This window comes from Physella acuta, unplaced genomic scaffold, assembly GCF_028476545.2.
Source record: "Physella acuta isolate Inbredline_101_S28 unplaced genomic scaffold, ASM2847654v3 ptg001053l, whole genome shotgun sequence".
NCBI lineage: Eukaryota > Metazoa > Mollusca > Gastropoda > Physidae > Physella > Physella acuta.
In genome coordinates, this window is record NW_026732570.1 from 214638 (window position 1) to 241473 (window position 26836).

At 38.7% G+C, this 26836-nt stretch overlaps 1 protein-coding gene across 1 annotated transcript in view; it reads right to left on the reverse strand.

Moving 5' to 3' along the window:
- LOC131955084 (PR domain zinc finger protein 1-like) overlaps positions 1-17674 on the reverse strand; it is a 47294-nt gene extending 29620 nt beyond the window's left edge. The window contains exons 1-2 of the mRNA XM_059319042.1: positions 17518-17674; positions 2839-3005 (exon numbers count right to left, since the gene is read on the reverse strand). Of these exons, the coding sequence (XP_059175025.1) occupies positions 2839-3005; positions 17518-17617 (267 nt within the window). The 5' untranslated portion in view covers positions 17618-17674. The remainder of the gene's footprint in view (positions 1-2838; positions 3006-17517) is intronic.
- Between the last annotated feature and the right edge of the window lie 9162 nt (positions 17675-26836).

Consider the following 26836-nt stretch of genomic DNA (forward strand, 5'->3'; position numbering starts at 1 on the left):
GGGCACTTGTGCCGTTGTGTTAGGCTTTGGTCTAAACTCACCAACCCTCTCTTGGCGAGGTGGGAAAGCCAGGTAAGCCCCTGGAGGGGGATGCCACCCCGGGTGTCAATGCAGTAAAGGGGGAGGGGGATATCTCTTTATCTTCTTCCACACACACACACACACACACACACACCATTGTCTGTCCTGGTTAGTCTGTTAAGACTTTTGTTTTAATTTCGTAGTTTGGACCTGCAACGGAGCAGATCCTAGACTAAGGGTTTAGCAGGGCAGATCCTGGACTAAGGGTTTAGCAGGGCAGATCCTGGACTAAGGGTTTAGCAGGGCAGATCCTGGACTAAGGGTTTAGCAGGGCAGATCTTGGACTAAGGGTTTAGCAGGGCAGAGACTAAGGGTTTAGCAGGGCAGAGACTAAGGGTTTAGCAGGGCATATCCTGGACTAAGGGTTTAGCAGGGCAGATCCTGGACTAAGGGTTTAGCAGGGCAGATCCTGCACTAACTGTTTAGCAGGGCATATCCTGGGTGCCTAGTCTCAGATAGTGCGGTCACTAGACAAGAAATCAAGTCTTAGGTCCTAAATAACATTCACCCCTAAGGAGTAAAAGCTCTTACGCTGCACGTATTTTGTGTGCGTGGTACTCTGAAGTAATGCCACAAGGGTATATGTGTTTTACAAAAGTGACTGCGCGGCGGGTTTACAACTACTGCGCGGCCGCGCAGCTTAGAAGGGACAGTTTGATACAGTGTTTACATGCTCTAATGTGTTCGACCATGCAGAACCGTTACGGTATATATTTTATGCTCTACGACCCCCCCCCCCCCCCATAACTTCCTCACCCTCTGTGGGTGATGTTGTTAGTAAGAGTTCATCAACACATTAGAAATCCATGCTTTTATTCCATCTCTCAGGGCCAACAACTCTCAGTGTTGATAATTCCCAGTACTAACGCACATCTCGGTGTCAATTTTACAATCAAACTGTCACAACCAGTTATTTTTTTTCTTTAAAATGTGTAGTGATCCACGTGATTTCAGATATAAAAACAACTTAGATCACTTGATCTCCGCGTCGACGAACTATGCTATTAGCTCCCTTAGTTTGCCTGTTCGGAGTTGTCCGACTTGGTCGCTGAAAAGTTCATTTTCTACTCGACGTTATCGCAAAGCTAACAGTCGCCCCTCGACCGGATTGTTTGACCAGATCGACCATGAGTCGAAATAAAAAAAAAAAGCTGTGGGGTCGGGGTTAGGGGGGAGGGGGAGAGAAGTGATTATGACGGGTTTTCTAACATTGTTTTACCACTGTTTTATTAGCGGCTCATTGTAGTCTTCTGTTTGTTCACGACATTTTTTTTTTTTTTACGGCGAACGTGATAGAAGTTTCTGATATTCAACACAAGCGCAAACAGTTTAAGTACAAATTAAAACAACTCCCGGTAACGCCCACCCCCCCTCCCCCGGGGTATCTCCGCCGGGGGGGTAAAGAGAGAGCCCGGGCCACGGCCTAACGGGAGCCGTGAGCAAGTGGTTTTTATCGCGGGGCCCGGGCCATTGTTTGGTTGGTCATTAATGCGCGAATCGGCGCGTGAGTTTCACTCGCGGTCTGTTGTAAAACAATTACTCACCAACAAATAAAGTGAAAACCATTAGGTGTCTGTTTGGGCTGGGTCAACAAGGAGCCGTTGGGGGTTAATGCACGCGCGCTGATGGGAGGTGTGTGTGGGGAGGGAAGGGGGGGAGGGGGTGGGGAGCATGAGTTGTAGGTGAGCGGCAGTTTACCGTTTAAAAAAAACAACATATCTAACTATACGCCCTCCCACTTTTAAACACCCTACTGTTTTTGACAGCGTTAAAACTTTTCTTCATTTTCAACCCCACCCCCCGTCCCCTTCCCCCTACATAAGACTTGTTTGTGAAAAATAAAAATCCCAATTCTAAAACATTTTATATTCCTATCCCCACCCACACTCCATTCCGGCAAGGCTTGTTTGCGAAAAAAATTATTTCGCTTCGCGAATTTTCCCAGGCGAGATTTGACGCGGGCAGATATCAACTCCTGTCCAAGAGGGGGGGGGGGCTTTTTGAAGCTGTCGTCTGCGACACAAGACAGGTACTCACCGCGTGAAGGTCACGTGCACTGACGATAAGCACGTGCATTTGTGTGAGTTTTTTTTTTGTCAACCTTCTGTGCAATGCTTTGTGTTTTTACGTACTTTCTATCAACTTTCTGTTCTTGAGTGCTTATTTTTTTATTAATTTCATGTACTACACTACATATTATCTATCAACTTTCTGTACTACATTACATATTTACTATCAACTTTCTGTACTACACTACGTACTTTTAATCACCTTTCTGTACCGGGTTAGTTATTTTTTTAAATCAATTTTCTTTTCTACACTTCGTATATCAATCAAATTTCTGTAATACCCTACGTATTTACTTTCTAGATCTATCGAATTTTGTACTACACAACGTATTTTCTACCAACTTCCTGTACTAAACTACATATTTTCAAGCGATTTCGTTGCCACTGGGATTATTTTTTTAATCAATTTTCTTTTCTACACTTCGTATATCAAATTTCTGTAATACCCTACGTATTTACTTTCTAGATCTATCAAATTTTGTACTACACATCGTATTTTCTACTAACTTCCTGTACTACACTACATATTTTCTATCAACTTTCTATACTACACTACATATTTTCTATCAACTCTCTATACTACACTACATGTTTTCAAGCAATTTCGTTGCCATTGGGATTAAAGTAAGTCGACCCGTAAGCCTCTCCCCAGCTGGAGTGTGCACAGACGGACAAAACTAGTACTCACGTTTGGGCAGATGGTGGACGGCCTGAGGGTCAGGTTTCTAGGCAACGAGGCCTGGGCCCGGTTGTGGCAGACCGGGTCACATGACCGGTCCTGCACGATGTAGACGCAGAACTCTTCGAACTCCTCGTCGTTGAGCTTGGCGAACTCCCAGCCTCCCTCCATGGCATCTGGGGAGAGAGGGTGAGACATGGTGAGACAGGGTGAGACAGGGTGAGACAGCGTGAGACAGGGTGATACACGGTGAAATATGGTTATACAGGGTGATACATGGTGATGCACCGTGATACAGTGTGATACAGTTAATCACTGATTGATAAAAAAATAGGTCTAGTATTTCAGCTAATATTCCAGTGATATAATTTGAATCTTGTTGACATTTTAGTATATATATATATATATATATATATATATATATATATATATATATATATATATATATATATATATATATATATATATATATATATATATATATATATATATATATATATATATATATATATATATATGACCTTCCAGAAATATGCATACAGCTATAAAAGTATATATTAAAAATTACTGTCTATATCAATATTGCTGGTAACACCCGCTTCTAGCCCATCTATAATTATATATTAAGAAACTTTGAGAACACTACATTTATATATATATATATCTAGACATAATATAATTATTCAGAGTTTTCAAAAGGTGTGTCAACTTTTGATAGGGCAATATTCTTCTAAATTCTTTCAAGATTTGGTTCTATCAAGAATATAGTAAAATCAAGGAAAAAAAAAGACAGGAAAAAAATCCCGGAGAAAGGTAAAGAAAAACATTGAGATTTTTGGAAACACACAAACAATACAGACAAGCAGATATTAATTAGACCCACACAGTAAAATAATCAATGTGTAGAAAAATTAGGACGTCAAGGAAAAAAAATTAGGAAAAAAAAATACAATTATGCTCATCTAAGTTCATCCTTTAAATTTTGAACAATTACAGTACAAATATTTTGTAACATGCTGAGATTATATTATATTACGTATATTACTTAACGAGTATATCAGAGGGAAAGTAAGGTTGGGATTGAAGACGTATTATACTTACACAAGGAAAGCAGTTTGGTTTTGAGTTTATAATGCATTGTATAGGTTGAATCTTCAACTTTTGGTTTAGTTTGTGTGACGTGGCTAGTTTTCTAAAACACAGTTTGATGTCATTAAACACGGCGTGTGAATGTCACGACATCTTACTGTGTTGAAGTCATCACATGATGATGTATCGATGTCATTACACATTGGTGTGTTGATGTCATTGAAAACAGAATCACGTGAACACGCGATGTGTGTAGTAGTCAGAAACCGGAACACACCCAATCATATGACATCACAACCAGGAGAATTTGTGTTGAATAAAAATCATCCAAGATGTGTCTCACATCCTAAAAAAACATCACAATGTCCACAGTATGGATGTAGAAGGTCAACGACCTCAACGGGTCGACACAAGCAGTCAATCAAAGTTTTTCTATGATGACGGTGTTGTTTAATTAAACTAATTAGGCTACAAGAAAACAATAATTAACGCGTTAAACCTTTTAGCTTTCACTACATCTATGTCAATGTTTTCGTCAGGTTTGACTCTACGCTTAATCAGGTCGTAGAAATAAGAAAGTTCAAGGGCTAAAGGTTAGAGTTTGTCGTCTAGAACTGAGGACCTGATTGGCAAAATAAAGTTTTAAAACTTGTTTCTATTTAACGTTTTTGTTTCTTTAAACTTTTATCAAAATTTGAGATTAAAAACTAACGCCATGAGTTCAATTAAGTTCAGAGACTTTTCAATATAGAGCGATAAACAACAGAGTGTGTGTAAACAACTTCTATTGTCGGACTAACGTTTTTTTTTATTATTTAAGATATTTTTCTTGAGATTGTTTATGTTAAATGCTAAAATCGTTTAATGAAAGTATTATATTTTTTTATAATACATTTTTGTAAAACGGTATAGAATTTTTTAGACTAGCATTAAAAAAAGAACTTTACAAATAACTGTTATTAAATAATTTTGTGTTAAATCCCTTTACTTCAAAAATAAACAGAGAAAAAAGTGAATACCGTAATTAACATATTTTTTTAATTGATTAGTTTACTTTATTTAAAAATATAATTAATATACAGATAATCGCCGCCGAGAACTAGATAATTAGATTCACTTTGAACTCTTCAAGCTAAACTTTTAGAAAACACGAATCACTTATGTCGATCAATCTTTAATTTCTAGTTTCTCGTTTATATATAGTAAAAACTCTAGATTTTTATCTTTGAAAAATTATTTTTATAATTTATCTAATTTTATCGAGGCATTATTAAAAAGCCTCCGGTTTAGGGTTTTGTTTTTTATAAAAATCACTACAAACATGAACCTCACAATTAGGAATTCAAATTTCCGCGGATATCCATTTAATTAATCCACGAACACAAAATCTTTTCGTCAAACATTCACGACCCGTCTTCACACTACTAAACAAATCCTACACTAACCACCGCACCACCAACGCTACCACCAGACACCATAAACTATCCACGGCAACACCATCTCCCAAATAAACAAGTATCTCCTCTAGTCTTAAAACTTGAGTTCTCACTAACACGTACCCCCGAGAAAAAGAAAAAAAAACATCATATTTCACCGGTCTATTAAAACCCAACACCGTGCCCATCTCTGTTTCTCCCCCCACACGCGCCGTATTTATAGTAGCCTACTTGTACGTCCGCTCACCAAAGTTTCACATCCAGGGATTAATCTCGTTTATACCCCGACCCTGAGTACCGGACGGCTGATACAGATAGTGATGCCAGCATCTATCTCAAGGTGTTTTTTTTTCAAAACTTTTTCATTCATATTTCATTCATTGACTCTGTTTTTTTAATACTGCCGTTCTTAAGGTTATTACATTCGATTTTTTTTTTCTTTCTTTACTGAATGGATGAATTCTTTTTATCTTTGTAAAGAAAATAATCTATGTCTGTATATTTGTTTATATATATTTTATAAATACACATGGACTGCGTGGTCGGATGGTAGAGCATACGATTGCTAAGTTTCAAGTTCGAATCCCAGGTTCGTGTCAGTAAAACGTCCCTGAGTCCACCCAGCTCTGATGGGTAACCGACTCACATTAATGAAAGTAAAAGCATAGTGCTGACCATACTATCACTTACTATACCGAGGGCACTGAAACAGGTAAACACTGCTTCTCCTGCCTCGTGGACCGTCAGGTTCGAAACGGTACTTTACTTTGCTGCATAGCTAAGTCAAATTTAAATTCATTTAGCCAATCAGCACAAGAACCAAGTGCTTGAGCAACCAACATCTACTACAGCTAAAGATGTGTATAACACAGCTCTTGTTTGAGATTGAAAGACTATGACAGACAATACATCTAGTATGACAGACTAAGATATAGAATGTAAAGACTATACAAATAGAGGTTTGAAAACATCATGGAAAATAGATACATGCCAACCAAACAAGCAACACGTGAACAAAATATGAAAACACAACAAATTCCATAGGAGACTTGAATTTTATGAAACAAAACAACAAAACCGTTTTGCTTGAATAAAAGGAAATGTATTAACAAGAGTTAAGGGGCAGGAGGGGGTAACTCTTGAATGGAAGAGTAATACCAGGGGCAGTGAAAGTAAAGATATTCAAAGATTGATTAAAGACACGGAGATAATGCTGAAACTGGCATAGGTAAAGTGGATGCAGCGGTATATCTAAGGGGTGGGGGTGAGAGGGGAGGGGAGGTAGACGGTTGATGGGGTGGGGTGCTGGGGGTTAGACCCGAGGCTGTCAGCGGAGGTTCCAGGGGATTATCGCGATTGTATCGCAGAGTTGGGTTAATGGAGAGTTATGAAATACGGCAACCGTTGACACATCTGGGCGCAGTCGTTGATGTGTGGGGGTAGGGGGGGGTAAGGTGGGAGGGGTAAGGTGAGGATGGGTTCAAGGTATATATATATATATATATATGTAAACGTGTGAATTATGAGGATGGGTGGAGGGATTAATAGCCGTTGTTAAAATCTGATTACGATCATGGGAGTAAATATAGAGGTGGGGGGTGGATGGGTGAGGAGGTGATGGTGGGGGGGTGGTGATAAGAGTGATGAAAAAGCGGATGTGTTTGTCAGCGCGTGCCGCCCCCGAGAGAGTGGAGCGCCGCCGTCTCGCGAGATTTTGGTCGCGCTACGGGATTTGGCGGATAAAGGACATAAAAATACCTGGCATTTGACACCAGACATCGGCTGCTGCCCGTCTGGAACCTGGTACCCCCCTCACACACACACACACACACACACACACACACACACACACACACACACACCTCATGTACCTAAGACTCCTCCGTCATCAGCCCACGGGGTCGTAAATTGGCGGTTATTTGACTAATCTTGCGGAGTGTGGTAGATCTGTCAAAAATGGGAGGGGGGAGGGGGTATTGTAAATCAACTCACTCGTTCAGAACTTCGTGTAGTGTCGGGTTCATACATCAGAAAATACTGCCGGCTGATACTTAAAGATGTTGTGCCGGTTCATACATCAGAGGGTAGTGCAGGATACATACATAAAGATATGGTGGTGGCTCATACATTAGCGGGTAGTGCCGGCTCATATAATATGGAGTAGAGCCGGCTTATACATCAGAGGGTAGTACCGGCTCATATAATATGGAGTAGAGCCGGCTAATACATCGGAGGGTTGTGCCGGTTCATATAATATGAAGTAGTTCAGTTAATACATCAGTGGGTAGTGCCGGCTCATGTAATATGAAGTAGTGCCGGCTAATACATTAGAGGGTAGTGCCGGCTCATATAATATTAAGTAGTGCCCAGAGGCGTAGCGACCCTTCCCGGCGCCCGGGTACAAACTTTCGATTTGCACCCCCCTCAAGCTTTCAATTTATTTTTCCAACCCATTTTGGCGCCCCCTAAGGTCGGCGCCCTGGGACATATGTCCCCCCCCCCGCCCCCCCCCCCCCCCCCCATCTCGCTACGCCTCTGGTAGTGCCGGATCTAACATCAGATTGCCGGCTTATATATTAAAGAGTAGTTCCGGCTCATACATTATGGAATACTGCCGGCTTATTGATCCCGTGGTAGTATTTGTTCATCCGCCCGGCGATTTGCCCACTCTAACATCCAATGTGATCTGGTCTGGATAAATATTATTCTGGAGCCAGCCTTATCTTGACGCATATTATTTTTCTCAATGCTATTAAAAGAAATAGGCATATCCGTCTATTAGATTAATCCGTTTAGGTGTTCAAGTTTTTAAAATGTTCAAACTAAGTTCAGCTGTCCGTAGTATTGAAAATAATTAGATTCATACCTTCATCAAAGTCAGAGAAATGCTGATTACTAGATTTAGTGCAATAATATGGAAACAAGACCGGGAATCGAACTCTAGACTTTCGGTTTAGAAGACGTACGCTCTGCAATCCGACCACACCGTCGCTACGCTTAACTGAGCATACACTTTAATTCGATCCATAAAATACACACCTTTAGAAAGTCACCCCCTTTCGCAAATAAGATTAGCTTAATACACACATTGATAACATAAGACAAACAAACAAACAAAAAACAAACCCACATAATAAATACGACTTAAAACTGAAATCCCACTTTTCGTAATCCCACCCAGCTGTCAGAGATACAAGGGGAGGGGGGGGGGTGGTCAACAATAGACATGTTTACGGTAAACACAAATCTCTTGCTACAACAATAGACAGGTTTACGGTAAACACAAATCTCTGGCCGCGCTACAGTACCAGAAGAAAAAAAACATTTATCAACCTTAGCTAGTATTTAGAGGCTTGTTTGGCCAGTTCAAGATTACACAGGGATTTCTCGCTTCCCGGGAATCCACCCCCACTCCCTCGCACCGCTACTAATGTGATATATAACGAGAGGTGAATTATGGGTAGCGAATCTGATGCATTTTTCAAATTTTTTTTTTAAGATGTCTAATATAAATGTGTCTGTTGGAAAGGGCGATAAATCCTTAGTTGAACCACTACTGTATAGATACCCCCTCTCCTTCAAAAACCCACTTAAATTTACTGCATTGACGGATAAATATTTAATTTAAAATGATATTTTAATTTTATCAATGTGTAAAAATGTTGACTATGGTTTTGGACATTTAAACTTAAAAATTTAATTTTATCTCAACCAGCCGTGAAATAAAATAATAATAAAAACGTTTTAATTCTACATATCTGCTTAGATCAAAGCTTAATGTACTTGCAATTAAACGATGTAAAAATGAGGAGCTTTTTTTAAAAACGGAATGCTATTAAAGATGCTATCCTAGTTACCGCATATTGTCTGGTCAATTAAAAAAAAAAAATTAAAAAAAAAAAACGGGGTGACACCTCTAATAGTCGTTAAGGGACTGAAACTTAACTATAAACATACAATACTGCAACACTGCAACACCGCAATTACCCACACCAACCTTAAAGCAAACTCTAACTTAAAATGGCGAGACCAAAGCAAAATATACTGAGAGCCACATATTTATTAAATCTATGAAAAATTCTGACACTTATTATATATATACATATATATATATATATATATATATATATATATATATATATATATATATATATATATATATATATATATATATATATATATATATATATATATATATATATATATATATATATATATACAGTGTATAAGTGTGTATGTATAGATTATTTATTACACATCTTCATTAGTTTGTTCTAGGGCCTTACCACAGACAGATGACCAAGATTTAAGACAATTTCATCAAACAAGTAGAAGAGGATCTATAGTTTAGCCAGGATGAGTGAGACATGTTCATCTCTTATTTCAACACATTGCGTTTTGTCGTTATGAGATCGTGAGCACGCACACACTAGATTTACACCCGTTTAGGTATGTATCAGGTCAGATTAGCACCCCCGCCCCCCATCCTTGCTGTCCTCTCCCCCTAACAAAGGAGCGAAAACGAGGCAATACGTTGCAGATGTGACTATATATTGAACACGACCGTTGACAACCTGTTCGTTATTGTTTAGGTTCAACTAGGCGAGGTCTGTATCACACACGTAACACACAGTTGTTACATCACACATGTGTGTGGGTGTGTGTGGGTGGTGTTTTACATCAACACACACAGACACATACTTCGTCACCTCACTCCGCACACACACACACACACACACACACACACACACACACGCACGCACACACACGAATTGAGCAAGCACATGTTAACAATCTGAATTTTTCGGTATTTTATCAAATTAATGCTGGTGAAAATCAGTGTCAAGGGGGTTTGGTGGGGCGCGAATGAGACAGTCTGGTGGATTGGGGGGGGGGGGGGGGGGTAGAGGAGGGAAGAATGGGTGGTAAGGTGTAAGAGAACGGAAATAGAGTAAACCTCTGTATGTTTCTATTCCCTCCTCCCCCTCAATATATATATATATATATATATATATATATATATATATATATATATATATATATATATATATATATATATATATATATATATATATATATATATATATATATATATATATATATATATATATATATATATATATAGGTCTACATATATATATATATATATATATATATATATATATATATATATATATATATATATATATATATATATATATATATATATATATATATATATATATATATTTATATATATATTTATATATATATATATTTATATATATATATATATATCACAGCGTTAATTCTCCTTTCTCCCACCGAAGGCTGTGCTAACTCCCCTATCTCAGTAATTCATCACAATCCATTCACTTGATAAAAAACAACTTATTATTTTCTTTCCCCTTTTGTTATGTTTTCAGTCTGTCTCGATCGAACAATGGACACAGGAATTAGCCGGGATTTGCATGTCCGCCCGACCAGGGTCTAGGGGTAATTCACCGAAATCATTCGCTTACCTGGGTCCTAGGCACGAGCTGTTACAAGCGCGCAGGTGAATAGAATTCCCTTTCACGTGTGTGTTGGGGGGATAGATAGACAGTTCAATAACTAGATAGGGTCAGGGGGTTGGGGGGGGGGGGGTTGGGTGTGTAAGGGAGGGGGTGGGAGAGTGAATGAGATTTGGGATTTGTTGTAGAGAGGTGTTACAAAAGAAAGTTTTGAGTTGTTGAAAAGAAATTGAAAAAAAAAAATTATAATTGTGGAGAAATATAATGAAATTGTTCTATTGTGTTTTTGAAATCTTTTTTTTTTCTTCTTAGTTTCAATATAAAGGTTGTTGCGGTTTTTTTTTCAGTGTAGAGGGTTTGATAAGCGAAGGAAAATGAAGCATATTTTAACATTTATATTGGAAGTCTCATGTTTTAATTACCATGGTAGTAGGAAGTAAAATATCCTTTCAAGTTTTAGACTCAACGGTAGGTACATAAACTACAGGTGAAGTAGAGTTCATCAGTTGTTTTTTTCCCTTCGGCATGTTTAGGTGTAGTGTGGTCAGCACTGTATATGACTAATTTTTACTAGACGAAGGAACATCTTACATACTGAGCCATCTCTGGAATTCAAGCATTGAAGTGCTCTACCACTCGACTACCAAGCCTCATAGTTGCTATGATATCGCGTCATTCGTTACAAAACAACGCATACCCCTCACCCGATTATCCCTCAGAAAATAACGCCGGGTACTAATTAGAGCTGATGCGACTCAGTCACGTCGACGAATCAAACAAGAACAGATAAAAATGTCGTAATTTAAATCGTGTGCTGTGCCTTACTTAAAGCTAAAAGCTGGTAGCCTAAATGCCAAGTGTCCAGATAATTAACCGTAGCTAAACGCAGTGAAGCCAGACCTACAATAATGAATGGACCCACTATAAAAATGACAGAATCCACTTAAAATTGATCCAATGATGTAAAGAACAATGAAATTCAACTCAAGGAAACTGTACCGAGTTACAGTAATAGCCTAATTACAACACGCCTTTCTACCTCTAATTAGAGCACACACAAGTGTTCGACCTTTAAGAAAACGGAATAATGGTGTATATCACACGAAAGCATTCTTGGTAACACACACTCATATATATATATATATATATATATATATATATATATATATATATATATATATATATATATATATATATATATATATATATATATATATATATATATATATATATATATAATTCAGTCTTCGAAAGTGCAATGATGTTAATCAAACTTATTCAGATCTGCAGGCCAATGCCTTAGAGTAGTTAGAAAAGCACACATAAAACCCGATTTGAAAACAAGCATAACAGAAAGCTGCTCGATGTTAATACAACAGCAAGCTATAAACTTTATTGATCTGTATTTTTATTTCATTAACAGCACGTCGCTTTGAGAAATAAATTTAAACGAGGGGAAAAAATGTAATTCCAATCAGCATTAATCATGACTCGAAGACAATCATGTATGGTTGTTTTACACGTCAAGTGGTGGAATATGGACTGCAATTTTATGTGGGGGAGTGTGGGTTTGGATTTTTATTTGACGATATTACACTTTTTAAAAATTATTTTCAATAAGTTCAATTCTAAAAACAAAATTAGTTTTATTTTTTTGTATACTTTGTACTTGCTGTTGTGATGAAGTGTTTTTTATGCCAGCGTAATAGTGCCCCTTTACTCTTTCCCTTATACATAAGCAGTGGCGTAGCCAGGATCGTCTCAAGGGGGGGGGGGTTCCAATTTTTACCCGGGGACAAACTTTCGATTTGCAACCCCCCCCCCCTCATACTTTCGATTTGCACCCCCCCTCATACTTTCGATTTGCACCCCCCCTCTCAAACTTTCGATTTGCACCCTCTCATACTTTTTATATATACCGAGGGGTCTATGGGGGGTTATGACCCCCCCTGCCTACGCCACTGTACATAAGACATTTTGCTTATGTATAAATTGCTGAAGTTATTATAATCCATGGCAATTTGCGTCGAGTTAAGTTTAAAAGAGAATCTAAATTTATATACTATGCAATATATATATATAATATAATACTTTACAATATAAAAATACTGTGTGTGTGTGTGTGCGTGCGTGCGTGTGCGTGCGCAGCGTCTGCTATAGACTACCTTGTTCGCGATTTATATTCACGCAAGACCTTTCTAAAAACAATTGACGCTTTTAATCTGCGGAAATCACCGTACGCTAAAACCCCTGAAGGAGATTGGCGCAATTTTTTTTTTTTTTTGCGTCATTAGAAAGTTAAGTGTCCGCGCAAATGTTGGTGCTTCATCGGTTCCAGCCTGTAGACCTCGAACAAGCGGAACAAACGGCGCTCATTCTCACCCGCCGGCGAAAAACAAACAGCTCATTTCGAACTCGACTCCGCGGACCTCCAAGACGTCACTGAACTCGGCGTAGCTGTCGACGGCGTTGGTTGAGAAGCCTGGAGGGGGCAAGTAAACACCTTCTGCTAATTACCTGGCCATTGTTTCTCTCACGCCACGAGCAGATTTAATGACATTAAAACACACTCTCTCTGCACTTTATAATAATAAAAAAAAAATTAAAATAAATAAAATAAAAAACCCTCGCATTGATTAATGTTTAATTTTTTGTTCTCTCCCTTACTCATAAATCCATTGTAATGGCCGGCGTTCTGATGGGAATTGTAGATTAGTCTGACAGGTTCCAGGACGCCTGCAGGTTCTCTGGTCGGCGGCTCAGTTTCACCCCTGGCGGGCGGCAGGTAGTAGTGCCGGCCTGGGAGGGGTATCGGGTTCTGGAATCAAGTGCCCTTTAGGGGAGGTTTTAACACTAAACAGCTTTTAGCGCTTGTAACGGTCTAATTATAGGGATTTGCATAGAATAAATTCATACACATGTATACACACACCCACACACACACACACACACACACACACACATATATATATATATATATATATATATATATATATATATATATATATATATATATATATATATAATATATATATATATATATATATAGACAATTACTGATGCATTTATGCCTAAAATTTAGGCCTAAATGTCTGTAAATGTGTACATACATACAAACACACACATACACGCATGCATCCCCCACCCTCACACGTAAACATGCACAACACCATCCCGTGTCGCATGTTGTGATGCTGTCGAAACTGTGAGGAGTTTGAACTTGCAAAAAATGTGAAAGTTTCACGAAAGTTAAGTTGTAGAGGGGATGGAACCAGGCGTTGTTACTGATATAGCAATATAAAGAGACACCTCAACGCCAAGGGTAGACATAGGTACATAATATAGTCCAAGTAGTTGGCTAAAGTGGTTACACGCCTGATTTGATGCATGGAAGACTAGGTGATTTGGTGCCGCGTGGATTGGTAGATTCGGATCCACTTGGGGTTAAAACTGCTCTGTCTTTACTTGGACTATATTCTGTACCTCTGTCTACCCTTGGCAATGAAATATGTCTTTTTGTTTATATTGCTACAAAATTTAAGGGTGTCTTGCTCTAACCTAATTCAGTGAAAAACAATATTGGTGCCGGTAGCTAAATAAATTATTTACTTCATACAAAATCTGTAGAGTGCATCTTCAGTTTTGGCGAAAATAATCTTGGATATTGCGTAAAGCAAATTATTTACACCCAGCGTATGTTGAACTATTTGCCGTTCAGACATTACAAATAAATGTTATCGATAGACGTGTCGCACTTATATACGTGTATATCAAATAGAAAAGTTATGGGGGAAAAGGGCATTAAATTTATGTGCTTGCTCAATAGCACATAAAAACACACCACCAAAAGGACCAGTTCTAATTAAATGAACATTTATTGAGCAATATCGTGTGTTCACTTCCCTGCCCCCGAGTAAATTAACTCACCTTCCCATACCATTTATTCTTTCAATCGAGTTTTTTTCCCCTTTTTTTCCATTAAAATCCAATTTCTAAAATAAATAAAAATTGTCGACAGCTGTTTTAGCTCTATGTGCGTGTCATCGCAGGTTTTCATGGACTCTTCATTATGAACATTCAACTTAAATGTCTTTTAACACACAATTTATAGCTGGACACGAAATTTAAAGTCATTCAACACAACCCGTCCCCATCTCCACCCCCACCGACCCCACAAAAATTAAAATAAAAAAACAGCTTTCATCGTAGTTCAACCTGTCGCTCTTCATCAAGTAGTTTGTCTTTCATCGATTAGAGAAATATTAAAACGAATGCACTGAGGAAAGTCGAGATTTTCTAATCAAGAAATAAAGAGGTGTCAGCCCATAAAGATGGTAAAGATGGCAGGTAAATGAGGGGTGGGGGGATGGTGTGCACAGGTAATTACAGGTGGGTGTTGGGGGTGAGATGCAGGGGCCTTTGTGTGAGAGGGAGCGCGCGTGCTTGTGTGCATTTTTTTCTCATTTGTTGTGGGTGAGTTAAAAAAAAGATGCATGCGTCGTGCAGGGTGTGGTGGTGGTGTGTGTGTGTATTTTTTTCTCATTTGTTGAGGGTGAGTAAAAAAAAGATCCACGCGCCGTGCAAGGTATAGTAGAAGATGAGTTGATACAGCGAGACGTACAGTGTGGCGTGTGAGTTGACGTCCAACGAGACGTCTATCATTGTCATGACAAATTTGTCGTCCGACATTTTGTCCAGAGACTCACGAGTCAGGGGGGGGGGGGGGGGGACTATGGTGCCAATTATATAACTGCAATTGTGACCCGTATTCGAACCTTAATCACTGTGGTTAGAGAAATATCGGTTGACCGCACAAAATATCAACGCAAGTTAAAGTTTATTAAAATATATTCAGAATTGATTCTGTAAACATATCGTTTATTTAGTATTCGTTTTTACCAAATACAAATAAAGGTTTGAATGACATTGAAATGACATGATTAAATTAAACTGTTGCAGATGGAGGTCATCAATTAATAACGTCGCGCTTTTTAAAACGATTTCCACCACCCAATCTCCATCTTCACACAACTTTCTAAAAACAGACCTCATCTCCCCCTTCCGCCCCCCCCCCCCCCTCAAAATGTCGAAAATAAATCAATTTCTTTAAAAACAATGTTCTTTTTAAAACTCGAACTAACGGGAAAGATTTAGATTCAAGCATTACTTTTTAAAATGTGAAACTGTCGTCAGTCTGTCTAAAACTCCCCGCCCCCTCGACACACTCTGTTAACGGTCCCACCCTAGCCCTTACCTTTTCAAGTCTGACTTCCGTTTATGCACGTGCCCTAAAATTGTTACTCAACTTAGATATAACTTTAAGGTATATAAATATAATACTGACATTTGGAATTGGGAGTAACAATAGAAGAACGCAATAATGACATCTAGATGTACACTTGAGAATGACATATGGGTAACAAGATAATGACATCCTGTGGATATCACAACTTTAATTGTATACATGGGAAAGGCATCAAGGGTAGATATCAATGACATTATATCTTTAAAATGACAGTTAGGATTGACACTTGAATAACATGATAATGACCCACGGTCTATATTAAGGGCGGGGTCCTTCGGGTCGCGCAGTCATCTTGAAAAATTTCAAATATTTTTGTATAAATCGTGTCAAAAGTAGCGCTCAAATTAAATAGAATTTTTACATCAGGGTTTGCTCCTTACAAGGAATGCTGCTAATAATACAATCGTACCCCAATAATGACATAAATATTTCAGATAAGTATAATAGTTTTAGAAATAGACAATGGAAAGACATATAATGACATCGGAATGTCGAAATATTGACATCCGAATGACATCAGTATCCGAGTGAACAGGCGTAATATTTTCAGAAGTAGCGAAATGACATATAATGACATGGGAGTGTCGTAATAAAGCCAGCCGAATAACAGGCGTATTGATACTTTGAAGACACACTAACTCGGATGGAACCAATAAGTTTAAAGAAACGACATAGTTATTACATAAATAATGACAATAGAATGTCATAAAACTGACATCTTAATGTTACGTTACCGTAAGCTAAGGCTCAACCCATTAAGTGGCGTCACAAGGTGGAGGCGGGGGTGCGGTCCGTCCCGGGTTAGACCATTTAGATGGTGACACCGAGACGAAAAATTATAAAATTTACTGTCAAAACATAGTTTTACACAGTTAAGATTACAAAATGGGCTCAAATCAGTCCACCCATCTCTGATTGGTACTTAACTCACTGTAGGCATAATGCAGACCACATCATATCCTTGTATGCCGAGGTCATTGTAACAGATGAACTCTACTTCATCTGCCCCATGTGTATTGAAAACAAAAGGGAAAAGATAAAGATTACAAAATAGTAATGGTCAAACACAAAAAAAATGCAAACATTTTGGAGGAGGGTGCGGTGACACCCTCAGTTACCGCACCGGCTGACACCCCGACCTAGTGACGCCACGGTACCCATCAGTGTTTCTTCCAGACTTTTTTCTCCGGGGGGGGGGGGGGCCACTTAAAATTTTCGAGGGGGGGGGGGTAGACTTTTTCGGGGGGGGGGGGGGGGCGGACACTGATAAAAGTATATATTTTCTATATAAATTTCATTTCGTTCATTTTCTTTCGGGGGGGGGGGGGGTTACCATGCATGCCGAGAAGGCGACAAGAATACTCACGCTTAGGCAGGGACTGGGCGAAAGGCCGGATGATGCCGGACAGGAAGTGCTGAGGTTTGGGCACCATGTGTGTAGCGGTCAGCATCCAGTGCTCACTCATGGCGGTCACTGCTCACCACATCGCCGGATTCTGCTCAAAGCTAATCCCCGTTAATCCACCTTCTTGTTGGGATTTTTAAAGCGTTAATTAATTGAACTTGAGTTTTTCACTGGTAATTGAGTCCTAAAATCCAAATTTAAGCGCGGATCTTCTGTATTTTTAAGGTAAAGTTTACTTACGAATTAAATAAATTGTTCTAAATATGAATTTTAATTACCTGTGTTAAATCACTCTGTAATATAGAAATGATGTAGGCCTATATTATATTAATTAGAGTACGCGATCTCTCAAAATGTATCATTTTAAAATACATAATTCACAAAATAAATAATTGAATTTAAAAAAGGGAAACAGAATTCTCATTAAAAACATTTTACAAAATTTAAATTTTAATAAAGCTAATTTTCATTTATTTTATTAGTTTTTTAAAACATTATTTTCATTTTATTAATTTTAGATTATTTTCGTTAAAGAAATATGCTTGGTAATTTCGAATCCTTAATTGATCTTTAATCCGACATTGTTAATCCGATTTTATTAACTATGCACATTTTACTATCACTAAAAAGCGGAACTTTTAAAAACTACAACTACAATATTTTAAAACTAATTAACAACTTTTATATCTTGGTTTTGTAAAGTAAAATAATTTAAAACAAACAAAAATCTTGAAAAAAAAATCTTAACACTTTAGGGCTATACTTCAAATGAAAAAATAACAACAACACTATGAATTTTATATATAAAAACCCGTTAATATTTACGAAATTTACATGTTATCAATAACTTAATGAACCAGTTATCTTTTACTACGTGAACAATTCACCGTAACGATGCGAGACGGTAGGTTATAAACACTTTGACGAAGTGCGCTAATCCTTACAGGTATCTAAACTGTACTGTCCTCTGACTAGTGCTTGACAGAAGCAAAGCAGGGCTACTACTGGCTGGCACAACGACGGATGCATGATGACTGATACGACGACAGACGCCTGACTGATACAACAAAAGGTAAAAAAAAAAATTCCTCTAGTTCTTATCACACCTGTGTACCGCTTGAAGTACCCCAACCCTCAAGAGACGAGTTTTAGAAAATATGAAAACTTTTTTGAAACAATCTTCGTTGCCGTCTTCATATCTTATCTTTAAAAAAAAATGCGCCCATTCTTAATTAGTTCGTATTTACTAAGTAAATAATGCCACAATTAAAATGCATCTTCACCTAGTAATCGTGTGTTTACTTAAAGTATTAATAATAATTTATCTTTTTTTTAAACATTATTTTCTAATCTTCACCCCAGTTTTAAGTTTAAGTATGTGGTACTTCGTGTTACGGTGAATAGTACTTCGGGAATTCCCCGAAATTATTTCTTCTATACTTAAAAAAAAATTAGGCCTATATCATATAAAGCTTGCACTATATCTAAACAATTTCAGTTATTTTAAATATTTTTTTTATCTTCTTAGAAGTACGTATACTTCTACATACAACAACTTTATTTAACATTCATTTAAATAGTCATAGGGCCTTAATAAATTAATTTAAAATGTAATATTTAGGCTTAAACTTTTCCTATCATTTAGACTAGGCTATCGAATTATTCATTTACAAATACTTATGTGTTAGAAAACAATATCTTCACATATTTTTAACGTAAAATTTAGATTTTTGTTTTGTTTTAGCAGATTTTAAAAGCAAAGTTCGTTGGTTTACTTACGTTAGATTGGTTAGATCTAAGTGACATAAAATCACTCACTGTAATTTTTTTTAATACAGATTTTATATTTAAATTTTAAAATTATTATCGGATTACTTAAGTTATGTTACATACCTATCACTCGGAAATAAAACGTAATTAGTATTTAATTATTCTCACCTAGCCTATGATCTTAATTAAAGTTCAATGCACGAATGAAACCAGGTAAATAACACAGGCGTTCTGCCAAATGAAATTGACCGACACACGAAATGTTTTAAAACACTCCGGTTAATCGACTGTTGTCTAAACGCCCGTACGGGGCTAATTAATTTCCGCGGTTGCTGGTGCCCGGTGGATGATGGTGGCGGTGTGGTAGTGACGGCAGGGGCGACAAGTTTTTGATCCCTGTACCGTCGGGGAGGGCGGAGGGACCATCCCCTCCCACGGGGCAACCGGCTCTTTCGCTACGCCACACCTTCATTGTCTGCGCGCAATCACGCAAGCGACAGGCTGATTGGCCCCCGTGTATGGAAGGGAGGGGAGGGAGGGGGGGGGGGGACACGAATCAATAATGCCATACCTTCCATAACCCTTCTCCTTGTTTTACCTACCCCCACCACCCCTTCCATTTTCTCACCGGGTCGCATATAATCTTAACGGCCTATTTTACAGTATCGGGGGCTGCATTTGATCAACGATATCAACAATCTTTCTCCACCCTCCTCCCCTCCCCTCCCACCCCACACAACACCCTAACAATTTTAGTCACCTTATCACGTTAGTAACATTTTTCTATTACTGCAATAGACTCAATGCTTTCTTACACTAATTAAATTACGAGTAACTTAATTTTGATGGCTAATTAAAACGCCGAGAGGGCATTTGTTAGTATCGAATTCCCTAACCCTTAATGCTAACCCTGACTCTATCCAGCCCTAAACTAAACCCTATCCGTGACCTAACAGCTATACTGCAGGACCCTTTACAGTCTCGGTACCTTTGTATTGGCACAGTCCCTTTAGGTCTCACAATCCTTTTAGTCCCACAGCCCCTTTAAGTATGCCAATCCCTTTTTCACTGTGCCTTTACTGCCTCATTCCCTTTCTCACAGTATCTCTCTCTCCTTGTCCCTTTAAATCTATCAGTCCCTTGCTCAGTCCTTTTCCACAGTACGTTCCTCACAGTCCCTTTATCACAATCCCTTTTCACAATCCCTTTATCGCAATCCATTTTTACAGTCCCTTTATCACAATCCCTTTTCATGGACCCATTATCACAATCCATTTTCACAGTCCCTTTATCACAATCCCTTTTCACAGACCCTTTATCACAATCCCTTTTCACAGTCTCTTTATCAAAATATCTTTCTCACAGACGCTTTAAAAAGTCTACCAGTCATCTTTTCAGTCCCATTCTCACATTCCCTTTTCCAGTCCCTTTTTCACAGTCCCATTCTCACATTCTCAGTCTCACTGTCTCACAGTCTCAATGGTTTCACTAAAATCTCAGTTTCCATTTTCTCACGTGGTCCCGCCGTATCTTCTCCCCCCCCCCCCCCCAACCCCCATTTTCACCACGTCAATAACTAAATCCCCCCTCTCTCCCACACCTACTCTCATCCTACCCCCACCCCCACCCCCTCAACTACAACCCCCGCCTGTCATAAGCTTGCCAGACCCCCCATCATATATGACGTGGTTTATGGTGAATTACCCCTCAAGACCGACGCTCCCGTTCTTCTGTTACGTCCGCGCTGCTCTCAGACCTGCCAGTCATATATCCCAGAGTACACCGCTTGGCCATTACGCAAACCGCCGGTTTCCATCAAGGAAAGGACGCGCCGGTTGTGAAAACCTCGCCACACTCTTTCTCAAAATCGTGACCTCGCGTTAATTATTTAAAAAAAAAAATACGGTAAGGCATGATTAATAATTAATTACCAAAAATAATATTTCTTTTAATTATTAATTTTTTTTTCTATCATTTTAATTTTAACCCCCCGTTTTTGAGAAGCTTATTCATCTGTTTACACATGTTCGCGATGTACGTATTTATGTACGAACCCGCGTTAAAAATACCTGGCCAGGTAATTAATACTCATAAAACACCGAGCCCTGCTCGTGCGCGCCACGTAGCGCCGGGGATAGGCTCACTCACGCTAGCGGCCCTCTCCCCATGCGATGCTCGTGACACGAACGAATCCTAACGTGAGTTAAAAAGGCAAAAAAAAAAAAAATGCACGCCGCAAAGCGCATGCACCAACCAGCACTTCATACAACACTCTCCAAAGCAGTTCTCATACTCGAAAACGAGGCTATTTTTTCCACCCCCCCCCCCCCCCCCTATCCCCCCTTCCCGACTCTTCTTGCTCGTGTATTGCAGGTAATCAAGTGTCAGTATTTTTTGATTGGCAATAAACCAGTCATCACGCTCTATTAGCCGCCACTAGCCGGCGCGGTAAAAAGGGGGAAAGTGGGCGGGGCTTAGCCGTGGCGTCCGCCTGCCATGCGCCGACCAATGGGGAGGCGGCTGGAGACGATGAGCTCGCGTTCGCTGAAGGAGACCGTTTTATTTTTGTCTGTCTCTCTCTCTTTTTATCACGTCGTTAGTTAAACTTGGTGATTCTGTTGTAGAGACGAGCGCCTGTGTTGCCTTTGAACCCATGCGAGTTTATTATTAAACACAATAAGATGCGATTTTAAAAAGTAACAGCACTTAAATTTAGTAGATCCTTTTTTTAAAGGCCTACTGTCATTTAAAAATATAGAAATAGGCCTATATTTAGGACCGATGTTTTTGTCTGTGGCCTAGATGATAATATAAATATATACTTATTTAGTCTAATATATTAGCCTATTTGAATAGGCGTATATTAATAGCCCGGCAATTGATCAGTGTATATTCACCTAAAAAATTACTAATTCAACATTTTCAAACTTGCATACATCATCGAATAGAGCTGATAAAGACATGTAAAACATCTAACTTTCGCCTTAAGAATTTTTGTTTTCTGAGCTGACGGCTCTTGTGGCAAGTGAAGTAGAGTTTACCTGTTTCTGTGACCTCGGCATATAAAAGGATAGTGTGGTCAGCAGTGCAGCATTAGGCCCAGCCGCCTTTTACTTGCCTTTTATTTTCGCCTTAACTCCGTGACTATTTTGAGTTAGATTAATATTTTAAATTATTTTTTTATGAATTTTTTTTCTTCGCTAAAAATACTTAGGGATCTATCCTGTGATACTTTTTGGCCTGCGCGGTCGCTTATGCTTTTTATAGCGAATGCTGGTGTCCCCTCCCCTTCAACACTACGCTGTGTGCTGAGGAAGACCTTGGGTCGAAAAATATTTCCTCTACTTTAAATTATCTTTTAATTACGAGGATACAAATCATACCTAATTGTTTTATTTTATTTTTGTACATCCGCAAATGTTTCTTTACATGAAAGCAATTTTTTTTGTCAGAAATTGTTGCCAATTATTAGGTGATTCATTTCAACTTTAATTTGAGAAACTTGTATTCCTGGTTCATTAATGGGGGGGGGGGGGGGGGCAAATCCTTTCAAATTAATATTATTACCGCATCGTGTTTCCTGTTGTTGTTTTTTTTTTGTTCTATAATTTTTTTTTATAACTTGGTGCATAAAAAATGAAAATTAATTAAAAAACTCATTAGAAAAAAAAATTAACAATAAAAATAAAATAAAATCCAAGCGAGACTACTCCTTTAGAGAAAAAAAACAAACAAGGGTTGTCTGCCCGAGTCACCCCGTCGCTACAAACTGGCAGGGGCGCTCAGGCTCCCCCGACAACCTGCCAGACTTTTAATCACCTGGGATTATGGCCGTTAGGTCAGCGTGACCTGGGGGATACGTGTCGAGGTGAGAAGGACAGCGTTGAAGGGCTGCTTGCGGGTAGCACACCTTCGTGAGCTAAGTAGGGTAGGGGAAGTAGAGTTCATCTGTAGCAAGAGAAGAAGGTACTTTTTCTGTTTAAATATAGTCGAACGAAAGAATCGGCATTGTTGAAGGCTGCTTGCGGGTAGCGCACCTGGATGAGCTAAATGGGGTAGGGGAAGTAGAGTTCAGCAGGTACTTTCCTGAATGAAAACCGCCGAAAAAGAATCTACATAGTTGAAGGCTGCTAGGTGTTAAACCACATACACACGATAGGGGAAGAAGAGTTCACGAGTCAAGAGCAAAAATGGTAGTTTCCTATTCGAAGGGAGACGAAAGAAAAAATCGATACTTTGGTAGACATACGATACCAAATTCAAACTTAGCCTTCAAACATTACACCCAAGTTTAACCTTAGACTAAGTCTCACACCATGCTCTAACCCTGAACCTAACTTTTTCAATAGCCAACAGGTGACGGCTGATATTAACCTTATTAATTCTATAATCGATACCGCTTTAATGGTATCGAATCAACAAAGCTTCTCTTCGGCGACCCACCTCACGTGTAAAAGGTATCGAACGTTGAAAATCGAGCAATGGTCAGGCGGTATCAACCAACAAACAAAAAAAAGCTATCTTTAAAAAAACAGGTTATGTAGAGTTGTTTTATTTACACCAAAACGATGCAATTCTACGCCATGTCTAAAGTAAAAAAAAAATATAAATGTCAAAAGTATTAGAGAATAACACAAACCATATACGTCTGCTTTAAACTAAACGAAAAGGGATCTCAAGTACGGGAATAAAAAAATTAAGAAATCGACAAATTGCAACAGAACTATTGGTAGCACAATAGAAATTCAGTGATTCTTGTTTTATTTTGCTTTAGTGCCAGAGACACTTTCGCCAGATGAATCGTGGTAAGCCTAAGCAAGCCTTTAGTTTCCCTGACGTTGGTCAAGTACCTTCGAGACCTTCTACAGACTCGTGCTCGGGATTCGAACTCTAGCCTTACAGGATAGCAGTCGTGTGCTCTACCTGTCGGCCACGCCGCCACGACCCGCCTTAAAAGTTTTTCACTGTTAGTCTTGTCTCTTAGCCTTAAACAAGGATACAATCACATACCACATAACCCTAACCAAATCTATATCTGAATCTAAGCTAGCATTTTATCCTAACCCTTACCACATATGAAACACTCTACTCCTCTCTCTCTCTCTCTCTCTCTCTCTCTCACACACACATACACACACACACACACAAACACACACACACACGCGCGCACGCACGCACACACACACACAAACTCCATATCTCCTCCCCCATACACATATCTATATCATAAATACTAAATGCCCTAGTTTACATAAAAAACACAACTCACTTATAACCCCATACAAAACATGAGAGTAACAAACTAAAAAAACATAAACTTAATAGCTTCGCCCTAACAAACACACCTCTAACCCCATAAAAACATAAGAGTAACAAACTACAAAAACAAAAACTTAATAGATTCGCCCTAACAAACTCACTTCTAACCCCATACAAAACACAACAATAACAAAACTACAAAAACATAAACTTAATGGATTCGCCTTAACAATCTCCCAATACAAAACATACGAATGACAAACTACAAAAACAAAAACGTAATAGATTCGCCGTAGCAAACTCACTTCTAACCCCATACAAAACAAAATAATAACAAAACTACAAAAACAAAAACTTAATAGATTCGCCCTAACAATCCCCAAATTGTCGAGACTCGAACACAGGGGTCTTCAGTGTGCTGGGGGAGTGAACACACTACACCACCGTCTGCTGGAATCCCAGCCTAGAAAATTACATGTCCCCCAGGCCACATAATTATTACCTTTAGAACCGCGAGGGAGAGGGGGGGGGGGGGGTTGGAGAGGGCGTAACCTCGAGAAAATATGTCGTACAAGATTATATCCGCGGTAATTATACAGAAGTTTTAAAGAAGGTTGTATGTTCAAAACTTAGTTTTGTATGCGATGATTGTTTTTTTTTACATAATGTCATTATGTAAAGCAGGTCGGAAAAAATGTTATGCAACCAGTGGCGTAGCCAGTATCGTCTCAAGGGGGGAGGGGGGAGTTCCAATTTTTACCCGGGAACAGACTTTTGATTTGCACCCCCCCCCCCCCCTCAAACTTTCGATTTGCACCTTCCCCCTCAGTCTTTTAATTTGCACCCCCCTCAAACTTTCGATTTGCACTCCCCCCTTAAACTTTCGATTTGCACCCTCCCTCTCATACTTTATATATATATATATATACCTACGCTACTGTATGCAACTTCTCTAAACTTGCAATTCCTGTTGACTTTACCGATCACTATACACTAACCACAGTATCCTTACCCTAACCCGAACTGAAAAAAACAAAACCAACAGCGAAATTTGCATAAAATCAAGATTTAACTTGAACCCCGATCATAATTTTATACCTAATCTTATAAACCCGAAACCTAACCTTAACCGTAGTTCAAACCTCAAACATACGATTAATGTAAGGCCTTAGCCTAGTTCTAAATTCATTCAAAATGTAAATATTTTTTTTACTATTATGCACCTATTTACTTTGAGCCGGATAATTAAATTAAAATTCTAATTAAACCGCAACCAATTATTTATAATCCCAAATAAATGATGAACAACAAAAAGTTTAGCCGTACCCAAAATCTAAACCGATCACCGTAACAATTTTCTCGTAATTAATTACCAGCACACTTTTTTAAAAAAAGATCGATACTTTAAAGCCAAATCGATACAACGATTCCGAGTATTCAAGACAGAAACACATCAAAAACCGTAATCGAATACACCGAGAGTAAAAAAAAAAATAATAAAACATCAACTTGAGAGTTTTCTGATCATGCAGAGTAGTTTTCTGATGAATCGATAAATCACTTCGATTACCCGCACTCAATCAAACACAAGCAATTAAATGAGTAAAAGATATCAGTACTTGACTGCTGATCAAAGATGAACGCTGTAAAGCGATCGCAGGGTGGGTTAGAGAAACAGAAGAAAATCTCGGATGTAGGCGCCATTTAAGGTTAAACTTCGAGTAGGAAAAAGGGAAGCCATTTATTTTTCTATTTAAAAAAAAAAGCCGCTGGCTTTTTATTTCCGGTTTTATTTTGTTTGCTTGCATTTCCGGTTTCTCTCCAGATCGCGGGAGAGTAAAAAACAATAACCGGCACTTGAAACGAACGTCAACGAGATTTTTTTTTTTTCCCGGAGATCGTTTTTCGTGGATAATATCTGATTTCGAAATGTACGAACGTAATGCCATTTACACATTCATGTAAAGCCATTTTCCACGCTGTCCTTCCACCCCCTACTTTAACACCCAGCCTCCCCCCCCCCCAACCACACACCCGTTGTTTTATTTTCATCGCGAGTCCATTATTTTTGTTCCAAAACACATACTTCATCACCGCAAGGCGAGCGCACTGTATCCGTTTTCTCCTGAATTTCTTGTGTATCACCCTCCCCCCACACTCTTACCACCAACCCCACACCCCCCTCCCTCAACAAAAACTGCCTCGTTCTGAACACGCATTAGCTCTTACGCGATCATTTTCATTCACACCC